The sequence below is a fragment of the Monodon monoceros genome, unplaced genomic scaffold (assembly GCF_005190385.1).
Source record: "Monodon monoceros isolate NGI ecotype Baffin Bay Population unplaced genomic scaffold, NGI_Narwhal_1 Super_Scaffold_3, whole genome shotgun sequence".
NCBI classification, from domain to species: Eukaryota; Metazoa; Chordata; class Mammalia; order Artiodactyla; family Monodontidae; genus Monodon; species Monodon monoceros.
Genome location: NW_021703780.1, coordinates 29,119,588 through 29,143,896, shown reverse-complemented (window position 1 = coordinate 29,143,896; position 24,309 = coordinate 29,119,588). Strand labels below are relative to the sequence as shown.

Below are 24,309 nucleotides of genomic sequence, written 5' to 3'. Positions count from 1 at the left end.
AACCTAAGAAGCCTCTTTTTAGAAAAAAAAAAACCTTTAAAATCAGTGCATCCCGGCACTTTATTTATTTTTGGCCGCACCATGCAGCATGCAGGATCTTAATTCCCCAACCAGGGATCGAACCCGTGCCCCCTGCAGTGGAAGCATGGAGCCTTAACCACTGGACCCCCAGGGAATTCCCAAGAAACTTCTGCTTTCAGTCCCCTGTGAAGATTGCCCTTAAGACTAAATTTCCCGCTGACTGTTGTACTTCCAAAATAAGATTTTCATTCCAGCTCCGGCTTCTACCCGTAGCCTCCACCTCCCCAGTCACCCGGGTCTGTGCACTCCCAAGTATCATATAGATCATCCCTCCCTGTCACCCCCATGTCAAGTCTGTCCCCAAGTCCTTTTGACCCAATTCTCCAAATGTCTCACAAGCGTTTGCCATGTTCCTTTCCTAACGTCATTCCAGGTACCAGGGCCGATGACAGTCCACACTGCTGAGCATCCTTGCTGGTCTCCCGGCACTAACCTCTTCATCTAATTCCTTCAACCATAACCATCTGGCAAATTTTCACTTCAGATGGCTTCCACCAATGCCTTCTCTGTGCCAGCCTCTCGGCTGGTCTAGAATCCGCTTCCTGGTGGAATCAGGACAGAATTCTGGAGGCTTTGACGGATGCTTATTTCCCTCTGCTCCCCAATAGCCACTAACAAGCAGGTTCATACTCTTCTTGCCCCTGGCCTCCGAGTTTTTGGTGAAGGTTTCTCTGCCCCCACAGAGTTTTGAGATAGTTTTCCTAAAATGCTAATATTGTGGCATCCAACCTCCTGCCTTCAGTAGTTCTACAAAACCTTCTCTGTACCAGGTATATTTCAGGCTCTGTCAACTGCAATATTTTTATAAATAAGTCCATTAAATTTGTTTTTAATTTTAAAAACCATTAAAGCAAACAAAAACATCAAATACCCCCCCAGATAACTATATTAACATTTAAAAAATAAGTACATACTATTATTTAATCCTCTCAACAACCCTGTACAGTAAATATATATTTGTATGTATGTATATACATGTGTGTGTGTTTGGATGTGTGTCATATATTTGTGATACATAAGATGTGGTAAAGGAAGAAGTCCATAGCTCTGAGAATAAATGTGAGTACTGATCCTACCTTTAAAGGATCAAACTTTAAAGCTCTATAGAGTTGGTCCAGTGCCTCAAAAGGAAATTCCTTTTGAGAATTCTCTTTCTCTTGGAAACTTTGTTTGCCACTTTCTGGCATGAAGGCTCCGGAACACAGACACTTCTGTGTGGCACCTGCTGAAGGTAACCTTCCTACTGCTTGCTTTCCTAGTTTTCCTGGAGAGCGATGCTCTTAATTGCAACTTATATTCTGAGCATCTGCGGCCCAGTGCCTGGGCCTTTCCATGACCACTTCTTACTTCAGTGATTTTGCACAAGTACCAAGGCCAATCCTTCTCCTGAAGATGATGGGTTGAGTCATTAACACCTCCAAAATGACCCTAGAGGCCCAAACCATGTATAAAAAATGGAAAACATGTTTTCATGGTGATTTATCATCTTCGTGACTGTTTTTAATGAAAGCACGTCTGGAAAACTTTTGGAATGTCAAATCCTTAGAAGTGGAAGTGGTTTCCTCTCTGAGGGCTAACCTCTCATGCTGGCACCAAGGATCACAAATAGCTAGGACTGGAAGTGCAGAAAGATGTTACTTTTCCAGGTGCAGGGTCACCAACTGGTTCCGAGGCAGGTGGCAGCCTGAGCCCTAGAAGAAGCTGGCAGAACCTGGAGCTGGAACTTAACTCAAGTGGTTTGATTTTAAGAAGAAAAGTCTTTCAAAATATTGAGTGGGGACATCTCTGGTCCTGTTCCTGTCATGGGGGTGGGAGGGTTCAAGGGGTTGTCAGGGGGGAGGGGTGGGTAGAGGTGATAATGTTTGTTTTAAAGCACAGGAAGTACAAAGTACAGTCTGTGCTGTAGATCACTTTAGGGAAGGAGAGGAGGGCGAGTGAGAATCCCATAGGGATATAAAACAAGGTTAAAATAGAAGAAAAAGGGAAGGGAGGGAAGGAGAGAGGACCAATGGTATGAACTTCCGGCGAGCACTCGTTGAATTCTCATTTCACGCACGGGGCAGCAGGCGGATCTTGTTATGGCCCTGTAAGGGGCTCTACCGGACGCCTTTATCCTGCCCTTGGGGCAAGCCTGCTCCCTCTGGCAGCCTAAAGTCTCTTTTAGACCACCAGACTGAACAGACCAAGTCCCAACAATGCTTGGAAAAGGATTCAGTCCCAATGTTACAAGTGAAGACGTTTCTAGACGGTTGGTCCAGCCACGAAGCCGGCAGACTCTTAGCAAAAAGGAACATATCCTCTGAACTCACACAGGGGCCGCTATGACAGAGACATGCCTTCTCTTTATTTGTTCACTCATCTGTTGGGATACTGGGCTACATGCCAGGCTGCAGAGAGGAAGAGGGTTCAAGGGAGCTCATGTCTCCTGGGAGTGGCAAACAGGAAGCAAAAGAATTACAATGCATTGGGATAAATGTTGGACTACGAGGATGTATTGTGGGTAAGGGGAACCCAGGAACACAGCCCCTCCCTGTGTGGGGAATTGATGGAAGACCTTCCAGGGCAGGAGCCTATGTGAACTGAGTCCCCCAGACAAGCAAAGGGGTGTGGTGAGTGGAATACTGACTCTGTGAAAAGCAGCAGCAGGAGAGTGAGTGGGCAAAGCACTTAGGGTCCAGTGAGCGGATAATCAGATTATATCTCCAAAGCAATTGGCAGCCCTTGAAGGATTTTCTGCAGGGAAATGAGAAAATCAGGTTGATGCTTTTGCAAGGTTGCTGTGGTGGGAGGAGCTGGTCCTTGGAAAATGCAGCCTCCAGATGTACCCACCTGCTCAGGGTCCCACACGAGGGAGGAGACACTGACCATCACCATGCAGGTGTTCACAGCTCTCACCTGCCCCCAACCCTCCAAAGGGCAGAGCCCTGTGTTTTCCAAACAGCTTCTTGGGAATTCAGTGGGAAACTGGAGTAGCAGGCAGAAAAGGACTTGGGTCTAGCGATTCAATTGATCCACAAAATAAAGTGCTGAGTGAGAGGAGACGAGGTTGAAAGAAAAAAAGAAAAAGAAAAAAGGCAAGGCTGCTGGGCTGAGAAGAGAGAAGCAGCCTTTTTGGTGGTGGCGGAGGGCAGCTGAAGGAAGGGGCCTTGGGGAAATCTTCAGGCTCTGAGGAGAGGTGATGGGAGAGGACAGACACGAGCCCTGAATGTGCCGATAAGACCCCTTTAACGTCGTTTGATAGAGAATGGAATTCCTTTGCAGTTACTTCTAGAAATTGAACACTGAGGTGCTCAGAGACTGAATTATGTGGATCCCAGTGTTTCAAAAAGTTACAACAAATGTCATTTGACGGGATTTACTAGAAAAATGGGCAAGCAAAGGGTTACATACCGGCTCGTTTTTGCCTTACTGGGTCCTCCCCTGCTAGTTCATATTCATGGAGAAGCTGAAAGAACATTTTAGAAAATAGTCAGTGAGTGTTAGAGAAGTCTTTTCGCAATGGTTCTCTGTTCACATGCCCCGGGATGTTCAAGCTGAGGGTAGGGCTGCAGATTCTGGGTCAGCACCTTGTGGCCCGGGGATGGCGGGCAACCAGTGATTGAAGGGTCGGGGAAATGAAATGGATTCGTCTCTGTGGTATGATCTGGGCATCGACTTTTTATAGGCCAGTCTCTAGATGCAGGAGCGGAAGAAATCAGCCTCTCTGAGTTTCTCAGAGTTCCTGCAGCTTGAGGCCTATCAAGAAATATAAATGACGCTGTCCTCCACTGTACTGAGACTTGAACCCTGAGTCGTTCGCATGACCTTTTAGACGAGTCTCACGACCTCTCCTCCACACTCAGCCTGTCCCCACCCTAATCTTTCTGCAGCATTAGGGCTGTTTAGATTGTGCATGCTTAGGAATTATTTTCTCCTCCTCTGGCCCTTTTTCTCCTAGATGGTTCGATGGTTGCCTTCTGAGGCGGGGGCTTTGAGAGCCAGCTCTAGAGCCAGAATGCCTGGGTACAGGCCCTTACTAGCTACGCGACTTTGAGGAAGTTACTCGTCCTTTCTGAGCCTCAGTTTTCTTTTCTGTAAAATGGAATAATAACAGTGCTGACCTCATAGAATTGTTATGAGAAATAAGCCAACCGCAACGTGGAACATAGTAAGCTCTTAATAAATGTTAGTTAGATCACATAGTACAATAATTAAGCATAAGGACTCTGAAGAAATTGAATTCAAATCCTAACTCTGCCATAAAATGGCTGTGTGACCTTGGGCAAGTTACTTAACCTCTCAGTGCCTCAGTACTCACCTAAAGTAGAGCGATAAAAATAGCTTACCTCATGAGGTTGCTGTGAGGATCAAGTGATTAATCAATGAAAAACACTAGAATAGTTTTGATGACAGAGTAAGTCCTATTCTGGGACAGGGCATCACGCTGTCCTGGGGGCACCGTTCACATGGACCCCCCCATTTGCATACTGCCACTTGCTTCATCTCCATAAAGCTCATCTCCTGTCATCATGTGGCTCCTTTGTTTAAGAGCTGACATGGACTGGCTTTGCTGCTGAGTTCAATGCCAGCTCCGTAGCTTATAACCTTACCTCGACCTGATATGGGGCTCCTAGCTCATCCCTGCCTCCAAGTGAATTTTCCTGTGATGTGTTTCCCAATCCAAACCTCCTTAAGTCTCAGTAGCGGAGCCAGATAACCCCTGCCCTCCAGGGTGCGTGCTTTACGATGAACCCCATGCACCAATGAACACCCCCCGAGAGAGAGACAGCTCTGCCATCTGTGGTCTCTACCATGTTTTCCTAGTTATCTCGCATCATAATGATAACAAAAACAATAATTCCTAAGACTTCTTCAACACCCTGTGCCAGGCACACTTGGTGTGTGCTTATTTATTTAATCCTCATGACGATCTAAGGCGTAGATACCGTTATTATCTGCATTTCACGGATGAGAAAACACAGGCTCAGAGAGGTCAAATAACTTGCCTAAGGTCACACAGCAGAATCAGGACTCAAACCCAGCTAGCCTGCACCCTAAGTTTGCGCTTATCCACATAGGTATGGCATCGTCTTATCAGGAGATACCCCGGAAACTGTGGGGGAGCTGGTTTCCCCCCGGTGACCCAGTATCTCTTAACTAGTGTCTTTTCTCTTTCTTTCTCTGTTGTCTCCTCCACCCCCTCCTTCTTTTCAATGACTAGTATTCACGTCCACAGGAACTGCGGAGGGCCCTGAAAGTTCACAAATGTCCTTGAAGAAATGAACAGAGGAATGATGGCTGATGATCAGAATTTCCAACGCCCAGGGTGCTGCTTCGCTTGCAGTGAGATTATTTCAGGTCTACCGAAATGTGCAGAAGCCAAGAAATAACAAAGTCAATGTATAGGGCTGGTTCCTGTGCGGCTTGCCCTGGAGCCTTCTCTGGCTCTGTGCCTGGGCAGAAGGAAGAGTTCTTCTGTTGCCTTGCTGTCTCCATCCTCCCTGGGGCTTGGGGTTGGGGAAGGGGAGCCACCAGGAAGCTTTCTCTGTCCACTCTCCGTGGCTTGCTGCTGGGGAACTCAGCCCAGGAGAAGGTGACTACTGGTGGTTACTTCTGGGAAGCTCTCCCAAGCTGAGATTTCATTTCTCCCATTTTCCAGGGGTGCTAAAAAATTGAGGACTTGCTGCCAGCAGTTGTGGGTTAAAATCAAGGTACATTTCAATCCTCTCATGCAGACCATTTCAAATCTCTGTGGGCATAAGGATCACCTCCCTCCCTCCCCTAATCCAATTTAGCAGATCTAGAATTGGGTGAAGAAAACTGCTTTTTTGGGGGCTTCCCTGGTGGCGCAGTGGTTAAGAATCCACCTGGCGGTGCAGGGGACACAGGTTCAAGCCCTGCTCCGGGAAGATCCCACATGCCACGGAACAACAAAGCCCATGCACCACAGCTACTGAGCACACGTGCTACAACGACTGAAGCCCGCTCGCCTGGAGCCCGTGCTCCACAATAAGAAGCCCGCGCACCGCAACGAAGAGTAGCCCCCGCTTGCCACAACTAGAGAAAGCCCACGAGCAGCAACGAAGACCCAACACAGCCAAAAATAAATACATAAATTAATTAATTAAAAAAAACTACCATACGATCCATTTGATGGATCAACAAAGTAGGATATACATACAATGGATCCATATTCAGACTTAAGAGAGGAAGGAAATTCTAATGCATACTACAACATAGATATATTTTTAGGACATTATTCTAAGTGAAATAAGGCAGTCATGAAAAGACAAATACTATATGATTCCACTTGTATGAGGTACTTGGAGTAGCCAAAATCATGGAGACAGAAAGTAGAACAGTGAGTTCCAGGAACTAGGGGGTGCAGAGCTAGGGAGGTATTGTTTACTGTATACAGAGTTTCAGTTCTGCAAGATGGTTCTGCAGATTGGCTGCACGAAAATGTGAATATATTTAACACTACTAAACTATACACTTAAAAATGGTGAAGATGGTAAATTTTGTATTACCACAGTTTTTTTTAAAAGCTCATCACCCCATGTTGCTTTTAAAATGGTAGATAGAAGTGGGGGCTGAGTGGTAGCTTAGGTAGCATGAGCTGATAAGACAGGTTCAAGGGCACCTCTCCAAGGGAGGTCTTCAGCCTCTAGGCTGGACGAAGATATTATATCTTGAAGGCAGATCTAGGGGGGCCAATTGGGGCCTTTTGGCCTGGTGGTGGGAGCTTTCAGGAAGACAAATTTAAAGTTCCACCAGCAGTCCTGGGAGACCTATCCCCTGATAGCCTGGGCCACGAGGCAGATGGAGGGGCTTTGTTAAGGATGCTGTGATGAGGGCCGAGCTGGCACAGTGGGAGGGCACTGCTGCAGCTAGGAGCACTGGGAAACTCTGGAACAGAGGTAAGGCTGACCCCATTGCTGAGATCACTTCAGGCTCCGGCTTTCTCCCCACATGCTTGGGGAAAGTAGAGCTCTGTACTGACCGTGCAAACTCACAGGAAAAGTAATGTTTCCCTCCTCTATTTATAAAAGCAAGCTGCTGCATATAATTGCATGGGCTGCATCTCACATAGCAGAGTTTGGAAGAAGACATACAAAGTATACCTCCCAAGGCATGAGAGAAATAAAAAAGACAAAACCTAGGTCCAAACAAAGAAAGACACAAAAACAGAAGAGAGGAAGGAAATGCATAAACTCATTAAAAAAATCCTGAAAGTAAGAGCAAGCATTTTGAATATGACATCAAATGTGAATAAATTATACTCCCCAAATCACAGTCAGATTAAAAAAAAAAGAACCTCAAACATTCCTTGTTTATAAGAGAACCAGTAAAACAAAGGAATATACTGAAAGCTAAACAAAAAAGAAAGAACAAAGATCAGGCAAACACAAATAAAAAACAGAACTGACCACTGGAATATAAGACAAAGAATTAAAATTGAAAAGTACCAAGCAGGGCAAAAAGAGACATTTTTTCACGGTAAAATCTACCAGTGAAGCTCTAACAATAGTGACAGACTGGATAAAGTAGCACTGAAGTATCTTTTTAAAAAGTCAGTAGAAAAAATGCTATTACAAGAAGAGAAATCATAATAGCAAACACTGATAGAGCCTTTTAAAAAATGTATCAGGCACAGGGAGTTTACTGGGTCAGGAGATGGAGGGCAGTCAGGACTCATACTTCTTTTCTTTTTTTCCGAATGCCTGTTGGAGAAAACTTCATGTAACCTGTGTGAGTCAGTCGTGAGTGTTTCTGCTTCTGGGAGAATACATCTGTGACTATATTCGAGTGTATCAGGTAAAGAGACCCTGCATTTTACCCTCTCCAGAGAATAAACTTCCAGATTTCTGCCGGGGTGGAGGAAGGGCAGCTTGCCCAAGTTCATGGCATGGGAGAGGGGATATAGGGACCCAACCACTTTTCACACATCCTTCAACCAGTCTCCGTGTATCAGCATTCTCTTCATGCCCCACTTTCAGAGGGTTTCATCAATTCTTGGGCATTTTGATGAATCTTAATCTAGCTTTCTCCACTGTTGGCTTAAAATTCAGCTTTCGTGAGTTTTCCAATTTGATTGCCAGTTGACTATTTGTCTTCTTGTCTCCAAAATTCTATTTTATAATTTCCTTTTCTGCTCCATCATTATAATTTTACTTTTATTGATGCTGCAGTCAGATTTTAAGAGGACCGTGCTCAACATTATTTTGTTGAGCAAGCATATTCCTGGCTCTGCTCACTGCTACTGAAAAGATTTATTGCAAAAGTAAAAACTACATTATCGGGACTACGGGAAGGCTCAAACCAAAGAGTACTTCCCAGAACTTCTGCTGCCAGTGTCTTGTCCCCACAGTGAGCCACAGCCACCCCCCACCTCAGCAGGAGACCCTTCAACACTAGCAGCTGTGCGACTGGCTGAAACACAGATGGGAAGTAGAGCTGTGGAAATCAGAAGAATTAAAAACTGTGTGGCTGACAGGGTCTTGGTGCTCTGGCCAGGTGTCAGACCTGAGCCTCTGATGCGGGAGAGCCGAGTTCAGGACATTGGTCCACCAGGGACCTCCCGGCCCCACGTAATATCAATTGTCGAGAGCTCTCCCAGAGATCTCCGTCTCAATGTTAAGACCCAGCTCCAATCAACGACCAGCAAGCTCTAGTGCTGGACTCCCCATGCCAAACAACTACCAAGACAGGAACACAACCCCACCCATTAGCACAGAGGCTGCCTAAAATCATACTCAGTTCACAAACACCCCAAAACACACCACCGGACGTGGTCCTGCCCACCAGAAAGACAAGATCCAGCCTCATCCACTAGAACACAGGCACCAGTCCCCTCCACCAGGAAGCCTACACAAGCCACTAAACTGACCTTAGCCACTGGGGGCAGATACCAAAAACAACGGGAACTACGAACCTGCAGCCTGTGAAAAGGAGACCCCAAATACAGTAATCTGCAGAATGAGAAGAAAGAAAAACACACGGCAGATGAAGGAGCAAGGTAAAAACCCACCAGACCAAACAAATGAAGAGGAAATAGGCAGTCTACCTGAAAAAGAATTCAGAGTAATGACAGTAAAGATGATCCAAAATCTTGGAAATAGAATGGAGAAAATACAAGAAACATTTAACAAGGACCTAGAAGAACTGAAGAGCAAACAAACAATGATGAAAAACACAGTAAATGAAATTAAAAATTCACTAGAAGGAATCAATAGCAGAATAACTAAGGCAGAAGAACGGGTAAGTGACCTGGAAGATAAAATACTGGAAATAACTACAGCAGAGCAGAATAAAGAAAAAAGAATGAAAAGAATTGAGGACAGTCTCAGAGACCCCTGGGACAACATTAAACGCACCAACATTCGAATTATAGGAGTCTCAGAAGAAGAAGAGAAAAAGAAAGGGACTGAGAAAATATTTGAAGAGATTATAGTTGAAAACTTCTCTAATATGGGAAAGGAAATAAGTCCAGGAAGCTCAGAGAGTCCCATACAGGATAAATCCAAGGGGAAACACTCCAAGACACATATTAATCAAACTATCAAAAATTAAATACAAGGAAAAATATTAAAAGCAGCAAGGGAAAAACAACAAATAACATACAAGGGAATCCCCATAAGGTTAACAGCTGATCTTTCATCAGAAACTCTGCAAGCCAGAAGGGAGTGGCAGGACATATTTAAAGTGATGAAAGGGAAGAACCTACAACCAAGATTACTCTATCCAGCAAGGATCTCATTCAGATTTGATGGATAAATTAAAACCTTTACAGACAAGCAAAAGCTAAGAGAATTCAGCACCACCAAACCAGCTTTACAACAACTGCTAAAGAAACTTCTGTAGGCAGGAAATACAAGAGGAGGAAAAGACCTACAATAACAAAAACAAAACAATTAAGAAAATGATAATAGGAACATATATACGGTAATTACCTTAAATGTAAATGGATTAAATGCTCCAACCAAAAGACGTAGACTGGCTGAATGGCTACAAAAACAAGACCCGCATATATGCTGTCTACAAGAGACCCACTTCAGACCTAGGGACACATACAGACTGAAAGCGAGGGGATGGAAAAAGATATTCCATGCAAATGGAAATCAAAAGAAAGCTGGAGTAGCAATTCTCATATCAGACAGGATAGACTTTAAAATAAAGACTATTACGAAAGACAAGAAGGACACTACATAATGATCAAGGGATCAATCCAAGAAGAAGATATAACAATTGTAAATATTTATGCACCCAACATAGGAGCGCCTCAATACATAAGGCACATGCTAACAGCCATAAAAGGGGAAATGGACAGAAACACAATAATAGTAGGGGACTTTAACACCCCACTTTCACCAATGGACAGATCATCCAAAATAAAAATAAATAAGGAAACACAAGCTATAAATGATACATTAAACAAGATGGACTTAATTGATATTTATAGGACATTCCATTCAAAAACAACAGAATACACATTTTTCTCTAGTGCTCGTGGAACATTCTCCAGGATAGATCATACCTTGGGTCACAAATCAAGCGTTGGTAAATTTAAGAAAATTGAAATCATATCAAGTATCTTTTCTGACCACAATGCTATGAGACTAGATATTAATTACAGGAAAAAAAACTGTAAAAAAAATAAACCCATGGAGGCTAAACAATACATTATGAAATAACCAAGAGATCAATGAAGAAATCAAAGAGGAAATCAAAAAGTACCTTGAAACAAATGACAATGAAAACACGATGACCCAAAACCTATGGGATGCAGCAAAAGCAGTTCTAAGAGGGAAGTTTATAGCAATACAGTCCTACCTTAAGAAACAAGAAACATCTCAAATAAACAACCTAACATTACAACTAAAGCAATCAGAGAAAAAAGAACAACAAAAAAACCCCCCAAAGTTAGCAGAAGGAAAGAAATCATAAAGATCAGATCAGAAATAAATGAAAGAGAAATGAAGGAAACTATAGCAGAGATCAATAAAACTAAAAGCTGGTTCTTTGAGAAGATAAACAAAATTGATAAACCATTAGCCAGACTCATCAAGAAAAAAGGGAGGACTCAAATCAACAGAATTAGAAATGAAAAAGGAGAACTAACAACTGACACTGCAGAAATACAAAGGATCATGAGAGATTACTGCAAGTAACTATATGCCAAAAAAATGGACAGCCTGGAAGAAATGGACAAATTCTTAGAAAAGCACAACCTTCAGAGACTGAACCAGGAAGAAACAGAAAGTATAAACAGACCAATCACAAGGAATGAAATTGAGGCTGTGATTAAAAATCTTCCAACAAACAAAAGTCCAGGACCAGAGGGCTTCACAGGGGAATTCTATCTAACATTTAGAAAAGAGCTAACACCTATCCTTTTCAAACTCTTCCAAAATATAGCAGAGGGAGGAACACTCCCAAACTCATTCTATGAGGCCACCATCACCCTGATACCGAAACCAGACAAAGATGTCACAAAAAAAGAAAACTACAGGCTAATATCACTGATGAAAATAGATGCAAAAATCCTCAACAAAATACTGGCAAACAGAATCCAACAGCACATAAAAAGGATCATACACCATGATCAAGTGGGGTTTATCCCAGGAATGCAGGGATTCTTCAATATATGCAAATCAATCAATGTGATACACCATATTAACAAACTGAAGGAAAAAAACCATATGATCATCTCAATAGATGCAGAAAAAGCTTTCGACAAAATTCAACACCCATTTATGATAAAAACTCTCCAGAAAGTAGGCATAGAGGGAACTTACCTTAACATAATAAAGGCCATATATGACAAACCCACAGCCAACATTATTTTCAATGGTGAAAAATTGAAATCATTTCCACTAAGATCAGGAACAAGACAAGGTTGCCCACTCTCACCATTATTATTCAACATCCTTTTGGAAGTTTTAGCCCCAGCAATCAGAGAACAAAAAGAAATAAAAGGAATACAAATTGGAAAAGAAGAAGTAAAACTGTCACTGTTTGCAGATGACATGATACTATACATAGAGAATTCTAAAGATGTTACCAGAAAACTACTAGAGCTAATCAATGAATCTGGTAAAGTAGCAGGATACAAAATTAATGCACAGAAATCTCTTGCATTCCTATACACTAATAATGAAAAATCTGAAAGAATAATTAAGTAAACACATACATTTAATATTGCAACAACAACAACAAAATACCTAGGAATAAACCTACCTAAGGAGACAAAAGACCTGTAGGCAGAAAACTATAAGACACTAATGAAAGAAATTAAAGATGGAGGGCTTCCCTGGTGGGGCAGTTGTTAAGAATCCGCCTGCCAATGCAGGGGAGATGGGTTCAATCCCTGGTCCGGGAAGATCCCACATGCCGCGTGGCAACTAAGCCCATGTGCCACAGCTACTGAGCCTGTGCTCTAGAGCCCATGAGCCACAACTACTGAAGCCCACATGCCTAGAGCCCACGCTCTGCAACAAGAGAAGCCACCGCAATGAGAAGCCCGCGCACTGCAACAAAGTCTCAACACACCCAAAAATAAATAAATTTATAAAAATAAATAAATAAATAAATAAAGATGATAAGAGACAGATGGAGAGATATACCATGTTCTTGGATTGGAAGAATCAACATTGTGAAAATGACTATACTACCCAAGAAATCTACAGATTCAATGCAATCCCTATCAAACTACCAATGGCATTTTTCACAGAACTAGAGCAAAACATTTCACAATTTGTATGGAAACCCAAAAGACCCTGAATAGCCAAAGCAATCTTGAGAAAGAAAAACGGAGCTGGAGGAATCAGGCTCCCTGAGTTCAGACCATACTACAAAGCTACAGTAATCACAACAGTATGGTACTGGCACAACAACAGAAATATAGATCAATGGAACAGGATAGAAAGCCCAGAGATAAACCCACACACATATGCTCACCTTATCTTTGATAAAGGAGGCAAGAATATACAATGGAGAAAAGACAGCCTCTTCAATAAGTGGTGCTGGGAAAACTGGACAGCTACATGTAAATGAATGAAATTAGAACACTTCCTAACACCATGCACAAAAATAAACTCAAAATGGATTAAAGACCTAAATGTAAGGTCAGACACTATAAGACCCTTAGAGGAAAACATAGGCAGAACACTCTATGACATAAATCACAGCAAGATCCTTTTTGACCCACCTCCTAGAGAAATGGAAATAAAAACAAAAATAAACAAATGGGACTTAACGAAACTTAAAAGCTTTTGCACAGCAAAGGAAACCATAAACCAGATGAAAAGACAACCCTCAGAATGGGAGAAAATATTTGCAAATGAAGCAACTGACAAAGGGTTAGTCTCCAAAATATACAAGCAGCTCATGCAGCTCAATATCAAAAAAACAAGCAACCCAATCCAAAAATGGGCAGAAGACCTAAATAGACATTTCTCCAAAGAAGATATACAGATTGCCAACAAACACACGAAAGAATGCTCAACATCACTAATCATTAGAGAAATGCAAATCAAAATTACAACGAGGTATCACCTCACACTCGTCAGAATGGCCATCATCAAAAAATGTACAAAAAACAAAATCTACAAACAATAAATGCTGTAGAGAGTGTGGAGAAAAGAGAACCCTCTTGCACTGCTGACGGGAATGTAAATAGCTACAGCCACTATGGAGAACAGTATGGAAGGTCCTTTAAAAACTAAAAATAGAACTACCATATGACCCAGCAACCCCACTACTTGGCGTATACCCTGAGAAAACCATAATTCAAAAAGAGTCATGTACCACAATGTTCGTTGCAGCACTATTTACAATAGCCAGGAAATGGAAGCAACCTAAGTGTCCATCGACAGATAAATGGATAAAGAAGATGTGGCACATATATACAATGGAATATTACTCGGCCATAAAAGAAATGAAATTGAGTTATTTGTAGTGAGGTGGATGGACCTAGAGTCTGTCATACAGAGTGAAGTAAGTCAGAAAGAGTAAAACAAATACCATATGCTAACACATATATATGGAATTTTAAAATAAATGGTTCTGAAGAAACTGGGGCAGGACAGGAATAAAGATGCAGACGTAGAGAATGGACTTGAGGACACGGGGAGGGGGAAGTGTAAACTGGGATGAAGTGAGAGAGTGGCATGAATGTAAAATAGATAGCTAGTGGGAAGCAGCCTCATAGCACAGGGAGATCAGCTCGTTGCTTTGTGACCACCTAGAGGGGTGGTATAGGGAGGGTGGGAGGGAGACACAAGAGGGAGGGGATATGGGGGTATATGTGCATGTATAGCTGATTCACTTTGTTGTACGGCAGAAACTAATACAATATTGTAAAGCAATTATACTCCAATAAGGATGTGAAAAAATGTATCAGGTGCAGTTCTAAGGCATCTTATAAATATTAACTAATTTAATTCTCATAGAGATCAGTAAATAAATACTCTTATTTTCATCATTTTACAGATGAGAAAACTGAGACACAGAATCACATCAGTCTTGTGAGATTTCATAACCAGTAACACGCCCTGTCTCTGGTGCATGGAGTAGCCTAAGGAAAGAAGATCCCAAGGATTCCCACAAGGAACAAGGGGGTACTTATCACCCTCTTGAGTTGAGCTAAACTCCCATTAACTTCCCAAAGGTAAACGACTTGGCTAATTTGTTAGCAAAAAGCCTGGATGATATCTATGGCCCTTTCAACTATATCAGTCTGTGATTATAACACAGACACAAATTAACACCTTTTGAAATGTGTTCTAGTCTGATGCTCGTGTTCAAGTGAATACTTTGAGAACATAGGTCCTGCTCAGTCCTCAAAACCTGCTTTATAGGCGTTGTTGTCAGTTTCACAGGCTGGAGCTTCAGGCCTAGAAGTGGCAAATTTTTAAGGGGGGAAGCCAGGAGGATGTTCCCTTGACACTACCACTGATTTCAGAGTGTGGCAAGGTGCAGCCCAGTAGATACCTTAACATCCATTTATGTTCACCACCCCCTCCCACCATTTGTCACATTTTCTCAAAGACCTTAAACATTTGTTTAAAGCAATTTCCGTCTGTGACATTCCCAGGAAATCAGAAAAATGTGACAGGGAAAATACAGCAGACACGGATTTACTCACCGAAGGATAAACAATAGACTCTAAATTCAAGTTCAGTGTAGCTTGGGAAGAAAAAATCACAATAATCATGAAGCACAAAGTGGTTCTCCTTGGGGATTTCATGTCTTCAAGTCTGAGTTGCCTTGCCTGAAATGGAAATAGGATGGTTTAGATTCATTTATCAAACACAGAAAGAACTAGCAAACCCTGTCTCAAAGTTTGCACTACAAAAGGACCTTTTCAGTGAAGGGGAGAAAAGAAAAAGCATAAATACATCAAATGTAGAGAACAGTGTCTGCTCCAGACCCCAGGGTGAGGGAAGGATGGTGTTAGGGAGGATGGGGGTTGGGAGGGCTGGGGATGGTACCCGCAAACAGCACAAAGATGGCAGATGTTTGGGTACCTTTCCTAGAGACATAGAGAAGGAGAGAGGGAAGGAAAGAGAAAGGAGAAAGAGAAAAGAGAGGGAAAGCAAGAAAAAGGGAGAGACTACTCAGTACAAAGTACTTTTAACCTTGTGGCTCAATACATAGCATATGAACAAAAGGATTAAGAAAACAGTACTTTCCTTTGCTATGTGCAACACAGTCTGATATTTTCAATTCTATTCTATTATCTTACACTATTTTTTTCTTTGAATTCTGGCAGTAAACCATTCCATTGACTTTATGACCCACATTAATGGGCTATGACCCATTAGTATGAAAAATTCTGGACTCAGTCATAAAAATACAAGTTGTATTTTAGAGATTTTTAGAGTGTATAATATGGAACACTGACATATAATATATCTCAATATACTGATTTTTATAGCTATCTCTTTACAATGCTAGTAATGAACACAAACTTTTTCGGCGACCAGATTAATCATTGTTGCGTTTGAAAGTTAGAGTATCACGTGGAATAATCCCACCTCTCATGGGTCTGAGGCCCATGACAAACTACTTTGTGTAGATTCCTTTCCTTACTGACATTTTTATGTCCATGTGTTTTTGTGAAAAGAATACTTGACTAAGGAGATATGGGTTAGGATCCAGGATGACTACAAACTAATTGCATCCTTGACACTTGTCTGCATCCAGTTTGCTCATCTATGAAATGGGGATACTTAGACCTCCTCTAATTCTCTCACAGGCTTCTCTGAGGCTCAGATGTGACTAAAAGCCGTGCAGAGCTCCAGGGATGCCGGCTGCAATGGTTTCACCCTGACCTTAGTGGAATCCAGAGAGCCGCCATCAAGGACAGCCCTTGGTCCAGGCGTTGCTGGGGGCACCAGGGGACCTGGCCAGGATAACACACTGAGAGACAGCCAAGACTTACATGCCAGGGAGGACTGTGTTTCAATCACCAGCTGTCGCTGTCTCCTTTTCCTCTTCCCCAGTGGAAAAGAAGGAAGAATAAGGCCCTGGAAAACTGAGCCAATTTGCAGATCTGGCAATCAAATACATTTTTAAAATTCTACAACTCAACGGCTTTTGGAAAACGCTTTGCAATTTAGGTTACAGGAATAGATATTTAAGACCAGATGCATCTACTGCAGGGAAAGCATAACCACTCATTCCTTGTTGAAGGGAGTAGGCTTTTGTGAGTGTGGAGCAGGCTGATTTAGCCTGGGGATAACAACTGTTTTGGGGATGAATCGGGTATTTTGGAGGGAATTTAATCTTTTTAGGCATTGCCTTAGTGCACTGGACTGGCTGGTTCCATTTTGAGGCAGTTAATCAAGGAGACGAGAGCTAGTAACTGAATAGTTAATGAGCCTCCCTTAGTACGTGACAGCCATGGAGGGCCTCAGGCATTAAAGGAATTCAAGCTGACTCCACATCTTTCTCTTGTCCCAATGTGGGCCTTTGTCAGAGTTAGCAAGGATTATCTTGGTCATGATAATGACCAAATAAATGGTCACAACCTAAATGGTCATGTCTGGTCCTTTTGTATAATAGCCACTGGCCAATACTGTCCACTGTCCCCATCTTCCCCCAGCCTCCCTGGACATAGCTCTTGATGAAATTGACATCCTTTTCTCTGTTGGCCTATTTTGTGGCCACAAAATCACAATTCAGTAGAAATACGGATATAGGAAGGACTGCACTGTGGGGAGGGGATGTTCTCTGGATACAGAAGAAAGAAAACAGCTACATACAGTCATCAGTTACATGGTAAGGGTGAAGGGCAGGTCCTCCACTTGAAGGAAGAAGGCCATCGTTTTGAGGGAGAGGTAATATTGAAAATATTTGACAACCAATATGGCGCGAGCCTGACCAATGTGAACAGTGATAGCAACTGAAGATCAGTTCAGTTTTTAGGGCTCCTGCTATGTGTGGGGAGAGCCTTCTGAAGATGCACTATTCTCACCTATACCAATAACGTCTCAGTAACCGTCCAGCTCTTCTCATCAGTGAGGAATCTAGTGGAGGCTGTTTAACTTGGCTAACAGGGAAGAGAATCCAAATCCATCCAACGAAGAGCCCAGAGTAGCACCCCACGTCAAGGCAATATATCTTCAGTAGGGCCCCTTTAATGGTAAATCCCTGAGAAGTTTACATTTATTCCAAATTGCTGGAGTAAATGGCAGAGCACAACTAAGAAACTCAGAGACAAGCAGAGGCAGAAAGGGAAAGAAACATATCTGATGTCATTTCCAATTTCTTTCTCCTTTCACATTATAAATTCTGGACACTGTCTACTAAAACTCACCAACCTATATGAGCCTGCTGTATCTTAGAAAAAGCTGGGAGATATGACCCCATGCTCAGGAGTAACCCTGGGGAGATGAGCAACTTCCTGGTTCCTCAGACTCTGTTTTCCTGTCTGTGAAGTTAGAAAGAGGGGGAGGGAAATCAAGCACCCTGACATCATAAGCCTCATATGCCAGGAAGAAGTCGCCAGGATTCTCAGCATCACTGCACTTGGAGGAGGAGGGCCTGTGTTCCTTGGAGCAGTCTTTAACAGCATTCTCTTTTGGAGGGATGTGCACCAGAAACATTCATTGTGAAACTGACCTGAAACACATCAGGGAACGGTTCTCCCAAATCTTCTAAACAACCAGTGCTTCAGATCAGCTGGTCTCCAGGAAACCCTTCATCAGCCCTGAGCTGCCGCGATTTGATGGAGGGGGTGGGAGCAGGAGTGAAGAGGCTTGTACACCTTGCAAGTTTAGAAGCCTGTTCTTGAAATGACCACATCTCTGTGGTCTGATGACCCAATGTCATCATCAATTTATGATTCCAAGCTCCGTATAAATAGGGCAATCGTTGAGACTCGTTCTGGGAATGATTTCCTAAGCTCTACACAGCTCTGCCCTCCTGTGCTCTCTGGTGTTCTCGGCCCCTCTGCCCTGGGGACCCCAGCCTTGATACTCTCCTTGGCTCCCCCTGGGGAGAGGGAAGGCAAGAGGTGAAAGCAAGCCCACATTTGATCAGCCTCTGCCCAGGTGCCTCATCCTTCCTCCAGTCCAGGGCTCTGCCCCTGGCTTGGTCCCTGAGCACAGCCCCTCCCCTTAACATTGCCTGGGTACCACCACCCTGGAAGAGTACTTGAGCATCATCTGATTAAATGGTCCTCATCCCTGGCTGCACGTCAGAACAAGCGCCTGGGGAATTTCTCTTTGTTTTTTTTCCCTCTTTTCATTTGTTTATTTGTTGTTTTAATATCATGCCAGACCAATTGAATTAGCATTTCTGGCAGGGTAGGGAGCTGAGCATCTGTATCTGTCCCAGCTGTTTCTGATGCAGAGGGAGGTTTGAGGTCTGCAGGTCCACATTTTCAGCATCCCATTGCTCTATCCACACTCCTGTCACTTTCCATCACCAGCCTATAGTCCTCTGTCTACTAAAGAAACTACACAAAAACAGAATCTTAAGGGGGATGCATTTAGGAGACAGTCAGTCAATGGTGGATGAATGAATGGTTTCATGGGATTATGGACTCAAATGTGATCTACCAATAGTTTTTGATGCAATTAAGCAGCCAAGTCTGTTATTTGAGGTTGTATTATATATCTCACATAGAATCAATCATGGTGCACAATTACGAACCAACAAACATTGAGATCTTTCTGTAGGCGTAAATTCGTGCCACGCGTTCGTGAATTGACATGAGTCATGGTCCTTGTTCCTAAGAAGTTCTCAATCTCATCGGGAAGGCATGAAACAGAGACTGGAAGAAAAAATGTAAGTTTAAAAGATGCTATTTACTAAATGTCTACTGGTTACCAGGCACAGCCCTCAGTGCGATTAATATGTTCATTCACTCAATTTGCCTCTCACAATACGCCTGTGAGGTAGATGTTTTAATCTTAATTCATAGATGAGAGCGTGAAGGCTCTCAGAGAGGCTACCGTACTGACCCAGGCCGCCCAGCTAGTAAGGAACAGAGTGAGAATCGCCCCCAACTTGGCCTGTCTCCAACGTGAGCTGCAGTGTGAAGGGATGAGATGACTGGAGGAGGTTGGACAGGGGGAAGTTGGGTGAGTTTGGGAGTGACCGAGGTCGCCAGCCAGACCCTGAAGGATGGGTAATGTTTTAATGTAAAACGGGGCAAGAAAAGAGAATCCCAGGCAAAGGAGGAGAGCATAAGCAGAGGCCCTTGTCTCTGTTTAAAGGGAACAAAGCAGCCCGAAGGGCGATGTCTAGTCTTCCCTTGAACTCCTTGTGGACGTTGCCTTGGTCAGCTTGTCCGGCCACTGTGGCAAAGACTCAGCCACGGTCCCTGGGTGTGCATTGCTCTCCTGAGCAATCACCATCAACAGAGAAGGCAGAGCTATTTTTTGCTCTGACTTGGAAAGAAAATGAATGTAATGACATTAGGGGTCCAGTGATTCTCTCCTTCCTATAACAGACCGTAGTGGAAAGAGCACTAGCTTTGATGCAAAACAGGCCTATGTTCTGATTCCAGCTCCATCACTTAGTAACTGTTGGTGAGACACTTAACCCCATGGAGCCTCAGTTTCCTGATGTGAATAATGAGGATCACAGTACCCGCTTTGCAGCACTGTTGTAAAGATTAGAGATTGTGCCCACGAAGCACAAGAAAACCTAGTCACAGCTGAATTTCTTAAGGGCTGAGTTGTGTCCTCCAAAATTAATGTGTTGAATTCCAACACCCCAGCAGCTCAGAATGTGACCTTATTTGGAGACAGGGTCTTTAAAGAGGTCATTGCATCAAAATGAGGTCATATGGGTGGGGCCCTAATCCAATATATCCAGTGACCGTATAAGAGGAGATTAGGACACAGACCCACGCAGAGGAATGACCACATGAAGACACCAGAGGAAGACAGCATCTACAAGCCAAGGAGAGAGGCTTCTGAAGAAACCAATTCTGCCAACACCTTGATTTCAGACCTCCAAGCTCCAGAACTGTGAGAAAATAAATCTCTGTTGTTTAAGCTACCCAATCTGCAGGACTTTATTACAGTGTTCCTAGCAAACTAATATAGAATTCAATAAAAATGATACCTCTTTTTATTTTTTATCACTCAAAAAGTGTGAGTGTGGCCCTCTGGTCTGCTGCCCAGTATTTACTATTTATTCTGGGAATGTTTTTATGAAAATTGAAAAATGGATTATTGGTGTGTCTGAATAGAGCATAAAACATACACAGTTTAAAATTGAAAAACAAACGAGAATTCATCTCTAGTTCAAGCACTCTTGCCAGCCCTCTACAAACACACACACACACATACTAACACACACATGCACACACACACACACCTCTTAGTTTTTCAGATGAGAAAACTAGGGCCCGGCAAGGGCTATGTGTCTCAAAGGCAGCTAGGGGTTGAGTCAGTCAGGACTGAAGAACTCAACCAAGGATTCTTAAAATTCTATCAATAGACAATAATGTTGTCCTACAGTCAGACAAGTTGTTTGTGATAGGATGGTGGAGAATAATTACCAGCAATGAAGATGGTAATGATGGTGATGGTGATGCTGATGGTGATGCTGATGGTGACAGATCCCTGTCACTTACTGGATCTGTTTCAGGCATGGTGCTAAGCTCTCTCCAAGGATTATGTCATTTAACCCTCTCAATGATCCTGTGATACCACTAAATTATCCCTAATTATTCCATATTCAAAAATGGAAATGGAAGGTTAGAAGGATGAGTAGCTCACCAAGATTGCACAGTTGATATGTGGTAGTGACAAAATTATAAAATTTGCAATCTATTCCATTGGGAAAAGGTACCATTTGGCCTATGAGATCTTCTCAGTGGGATATCAATAAGAATAAATGAAAAACTTTCTCTATATAGACCTTAGACCAGGCAACTGAATTCTAGCCTCACTTTGGCACTGATTGGTTCGTGAACTGGGGCAAGTCACTTCACCTCTCTGAGTCTCAGTTTTCTTTTCAGCAAAGCCAGGGAGCTGATGGCCCCTGGTGATTTCAAATTTGGGGTAGAGGAATTGTCCTCTGAAGGTGCCAAAATTTCTCACAATTATTTCAGATCCATTGTAACCTCACTTAGGCTTCTGAGCCTAATCGTAACTATCTCTTGCACTTATCTCTCACATCTCTGGGTGACTACACAGTCCAGGCCTTTACTGCCCCTCACATGCACCACTGCAATGGCTGGATTCTTTTCCTCTCTGTGCATCACCTACCTATGTGGATGCAAGATCGACCTTCTGGAAGTGCTCTTCTCATGTGTTACCTCTGTTCAGCTCCCAGCTGCCTTCGGAACAAAGGCAATGGCTTTTGCCGATGCTGAAGGCCTCATGACCTGGAGCTGGCTTATTTAATAAGCACCTATCATATTTTCACTACTGTAGCTGATTGCTTTTTCATAATTTAAAATAGTGCAAGAGATTTCCCAGTGTTCATGCAAAAGTAATAATATGAACATTAATCTTTGAAACTTAATCCTGGGAGTGGGGAAGGGTAGTTATTATGGTCAAACTATTTTTCAGTGTTTGGCAAAACCAAAGTAATCCTGTCATCGTTTACTTGGTTTCTTGGTCTCCCTTGTTTTCCTGTCCCTTCGCCTCAACGTAATCACCGCATATTCAAATTCTATCCACCCTTTAATGCTCAGGCAGATGACTGCCCCCTGGTTGGAGATTCCCTGCTCTGTTCAGCTGTAAATGGGAGGTCAGGACTTGTGAATGTGGTGGGCACGTAAAACTCAAGGTATTTGGTTAAAAAGTGGAGGAGAGAGTAGCGATTCTTCCCATAGGTAAACTGCTTGGTTTCTGTGTCATGCACAGAAGGTGATGTTATATGCATGGCTTTCTTTTTAAGAAAGGAAGAATTGCATTGCATGCTAGGACACTAACAGGGGAAGCCATGCATCTTACTAATCCTTGGCCTGTGTGTAACTAACTAGACAGGTATTGTATCCTTTGAAAACGCCAATGGTATATCTTCCTACGCCCGTTCCCTATGTTCTGGGGCACATATATCTATATTTAGAGAATACTACTAGAGAATACTAGTATATATATCTATATTACGCTACTACTAGAGAATAATTCAAAGCAGAGTTCCTCCTGATGGCAGGTGATGAATGGTAGTATGAAATTTCAGGACTTCCATTGCAAATTTGACTGAGATTATTATTCTTTGCTCAGGGTTGCAATTAAGACAGGATGTCATCAATAACCTCCCTCCTGAATTGCAGAAGTGCAGATTAAAAGTCCTCAAGGCCTGCTTTAAGAGCCCGCCTTCACAGATCTGTATTTTCAAACACAGAAGTGATAAAACTTACCTTTGCTGACCTTATCTAATGAGATGATTCATCCGTCACACATGCAGAACTATCAACTAAATATTTATTTAACACAAACACGAAACACAATATACCAATGAAAGAACTGCCTTGAAATTTTTTTTTTCTATTTAATTTTCCTTTGCCTTAAAATAAAGTCCTGCAGTAGCATTGTGTCAGGGTAGCTCAGTCCTATCAGATTACAGAGGAACATTTGTTTGTACACAATGGGGTCAAGCTTTCTAAAACACACTGCACATGTGTGTGGCATTGATAACCTTTTATCCTTCTTTCCTTGTTGTAAATCACTGGAGGATTTTAACCTTTGAGCAAGAGATTGCCATCTCCACGAAAACATTAAGTTCCTAACTCTGCTCTTATCTCAACCATCTTGCTCCTTTCATTTACCACATGGAGGGGTTTCCCTAAGCCCTGGCAAGACAATGCATTTCGACTGCCATGGAGGGTGGCCCTGGGGTTGGCTGCCAGGCTGTATAGAGCCTCAGGGGACTTGGGTGTTGGTCCAAACCTTTACAGTTCTGTGGTTCTACTCTTTACGAGGTGAGATTCAAAATAATAGAGTATTCTAATAACAACAATAGTGGCCCAATCAGAGCAGTCCCTGGTCGCTGCAAGAGCAGAGGCCTCAGGGCCCTCATTGCCAGTTAGTGGGGAGGTCTGTGCAAGGGTCCAAGGCAAGCAACTGGGTGACCGAGGCAGAGGTGGGAGGGGGCACTTCAGACAATCCAGGGGCCCCGGGACAGTAGTTATTTATCTACCTTGTGGTTTCAATTATTCCAACATTTTAATATTTGGCAGGGCCATCTTAGCCCTCTGTGTTCCCTCCTTTCCCAGCCCCCATTCACTCCATATCTCTGACATCAGGCATTGGTGTCCTTAGCCAGTGACTTCACTTCTCTTAAATTTCCATTTTGTTAGACTTTAAGAATAATGTATGTATGTGTGCTACTTAAAATGAAAAAAGTATTATTTTCCCCCCCAAATACAGTACCCTGAGAAGTCATGGCCGTTCCAAAACTTCCTTAATCTGGATAGTCTGACTTTAGTCCTCACCTTATTATGAAAGGTATTTTCTAAAGGGTAAGCTGGGACAAAGTGAGAGAGTGGCATGGACATATATACACTACCAAACATAGATAGCTAGTGGGAAGCAGCCGCATAGCACAGGGAGATCAGCTCGGTGCTTTGTGACCACCTAGAGGGGTGGGATAGGGAGGGTGGGAGGGAGGGAGATGCAAGAGGGAAGAGATATGGGAACATATGTATATGTATAACTGATTCACTTTGTTATAAAGCAGAAACTAGCACACCATTGTAAAGCAATTATACTCTAATAAAGATGTTCTAAAAAAAAAAAGTATTTCCTTTTTTTTTTTTTTTTTTTTTTT

At 42.8% G+C, this 24,309-nt stretch overlaps 1 protein-coding gene across 6 annotated transcripts in view; it reads right to left on the bottom strand.

Moving 5' to 3' along the window:
* ADGRF5 (adhesion G protein-coupled receptor F5) overlaps positions 1–24,309 on the bottom strand; it is a 110,540-nt gene that overhangs the window by 43,491 nt on the left and 42,740 nt on the right. For all 6 annotated transcript variants that reach the window (XM_029243372.1, XM_029243374.1, XM_029243371.1 and 3 more), the window contains exons 2-3: positions 15,209–15,334; positions 3,472–3,526 (exon numbers count right to left, since the gene is read on the bottom strand). In XM_029243372.1, the coding sequence (XP_029099205.1) occupies positions 3,472–3,526; positions 15,209–15,310 (157 nt within the window). In that variant the 5' untranslated portion in view covers positions 15,311–15,334. The remainder of the gene's footprint in view (positions 1–3,471; positions 3,527–15,208; positions 15,335–24,309) is intronic.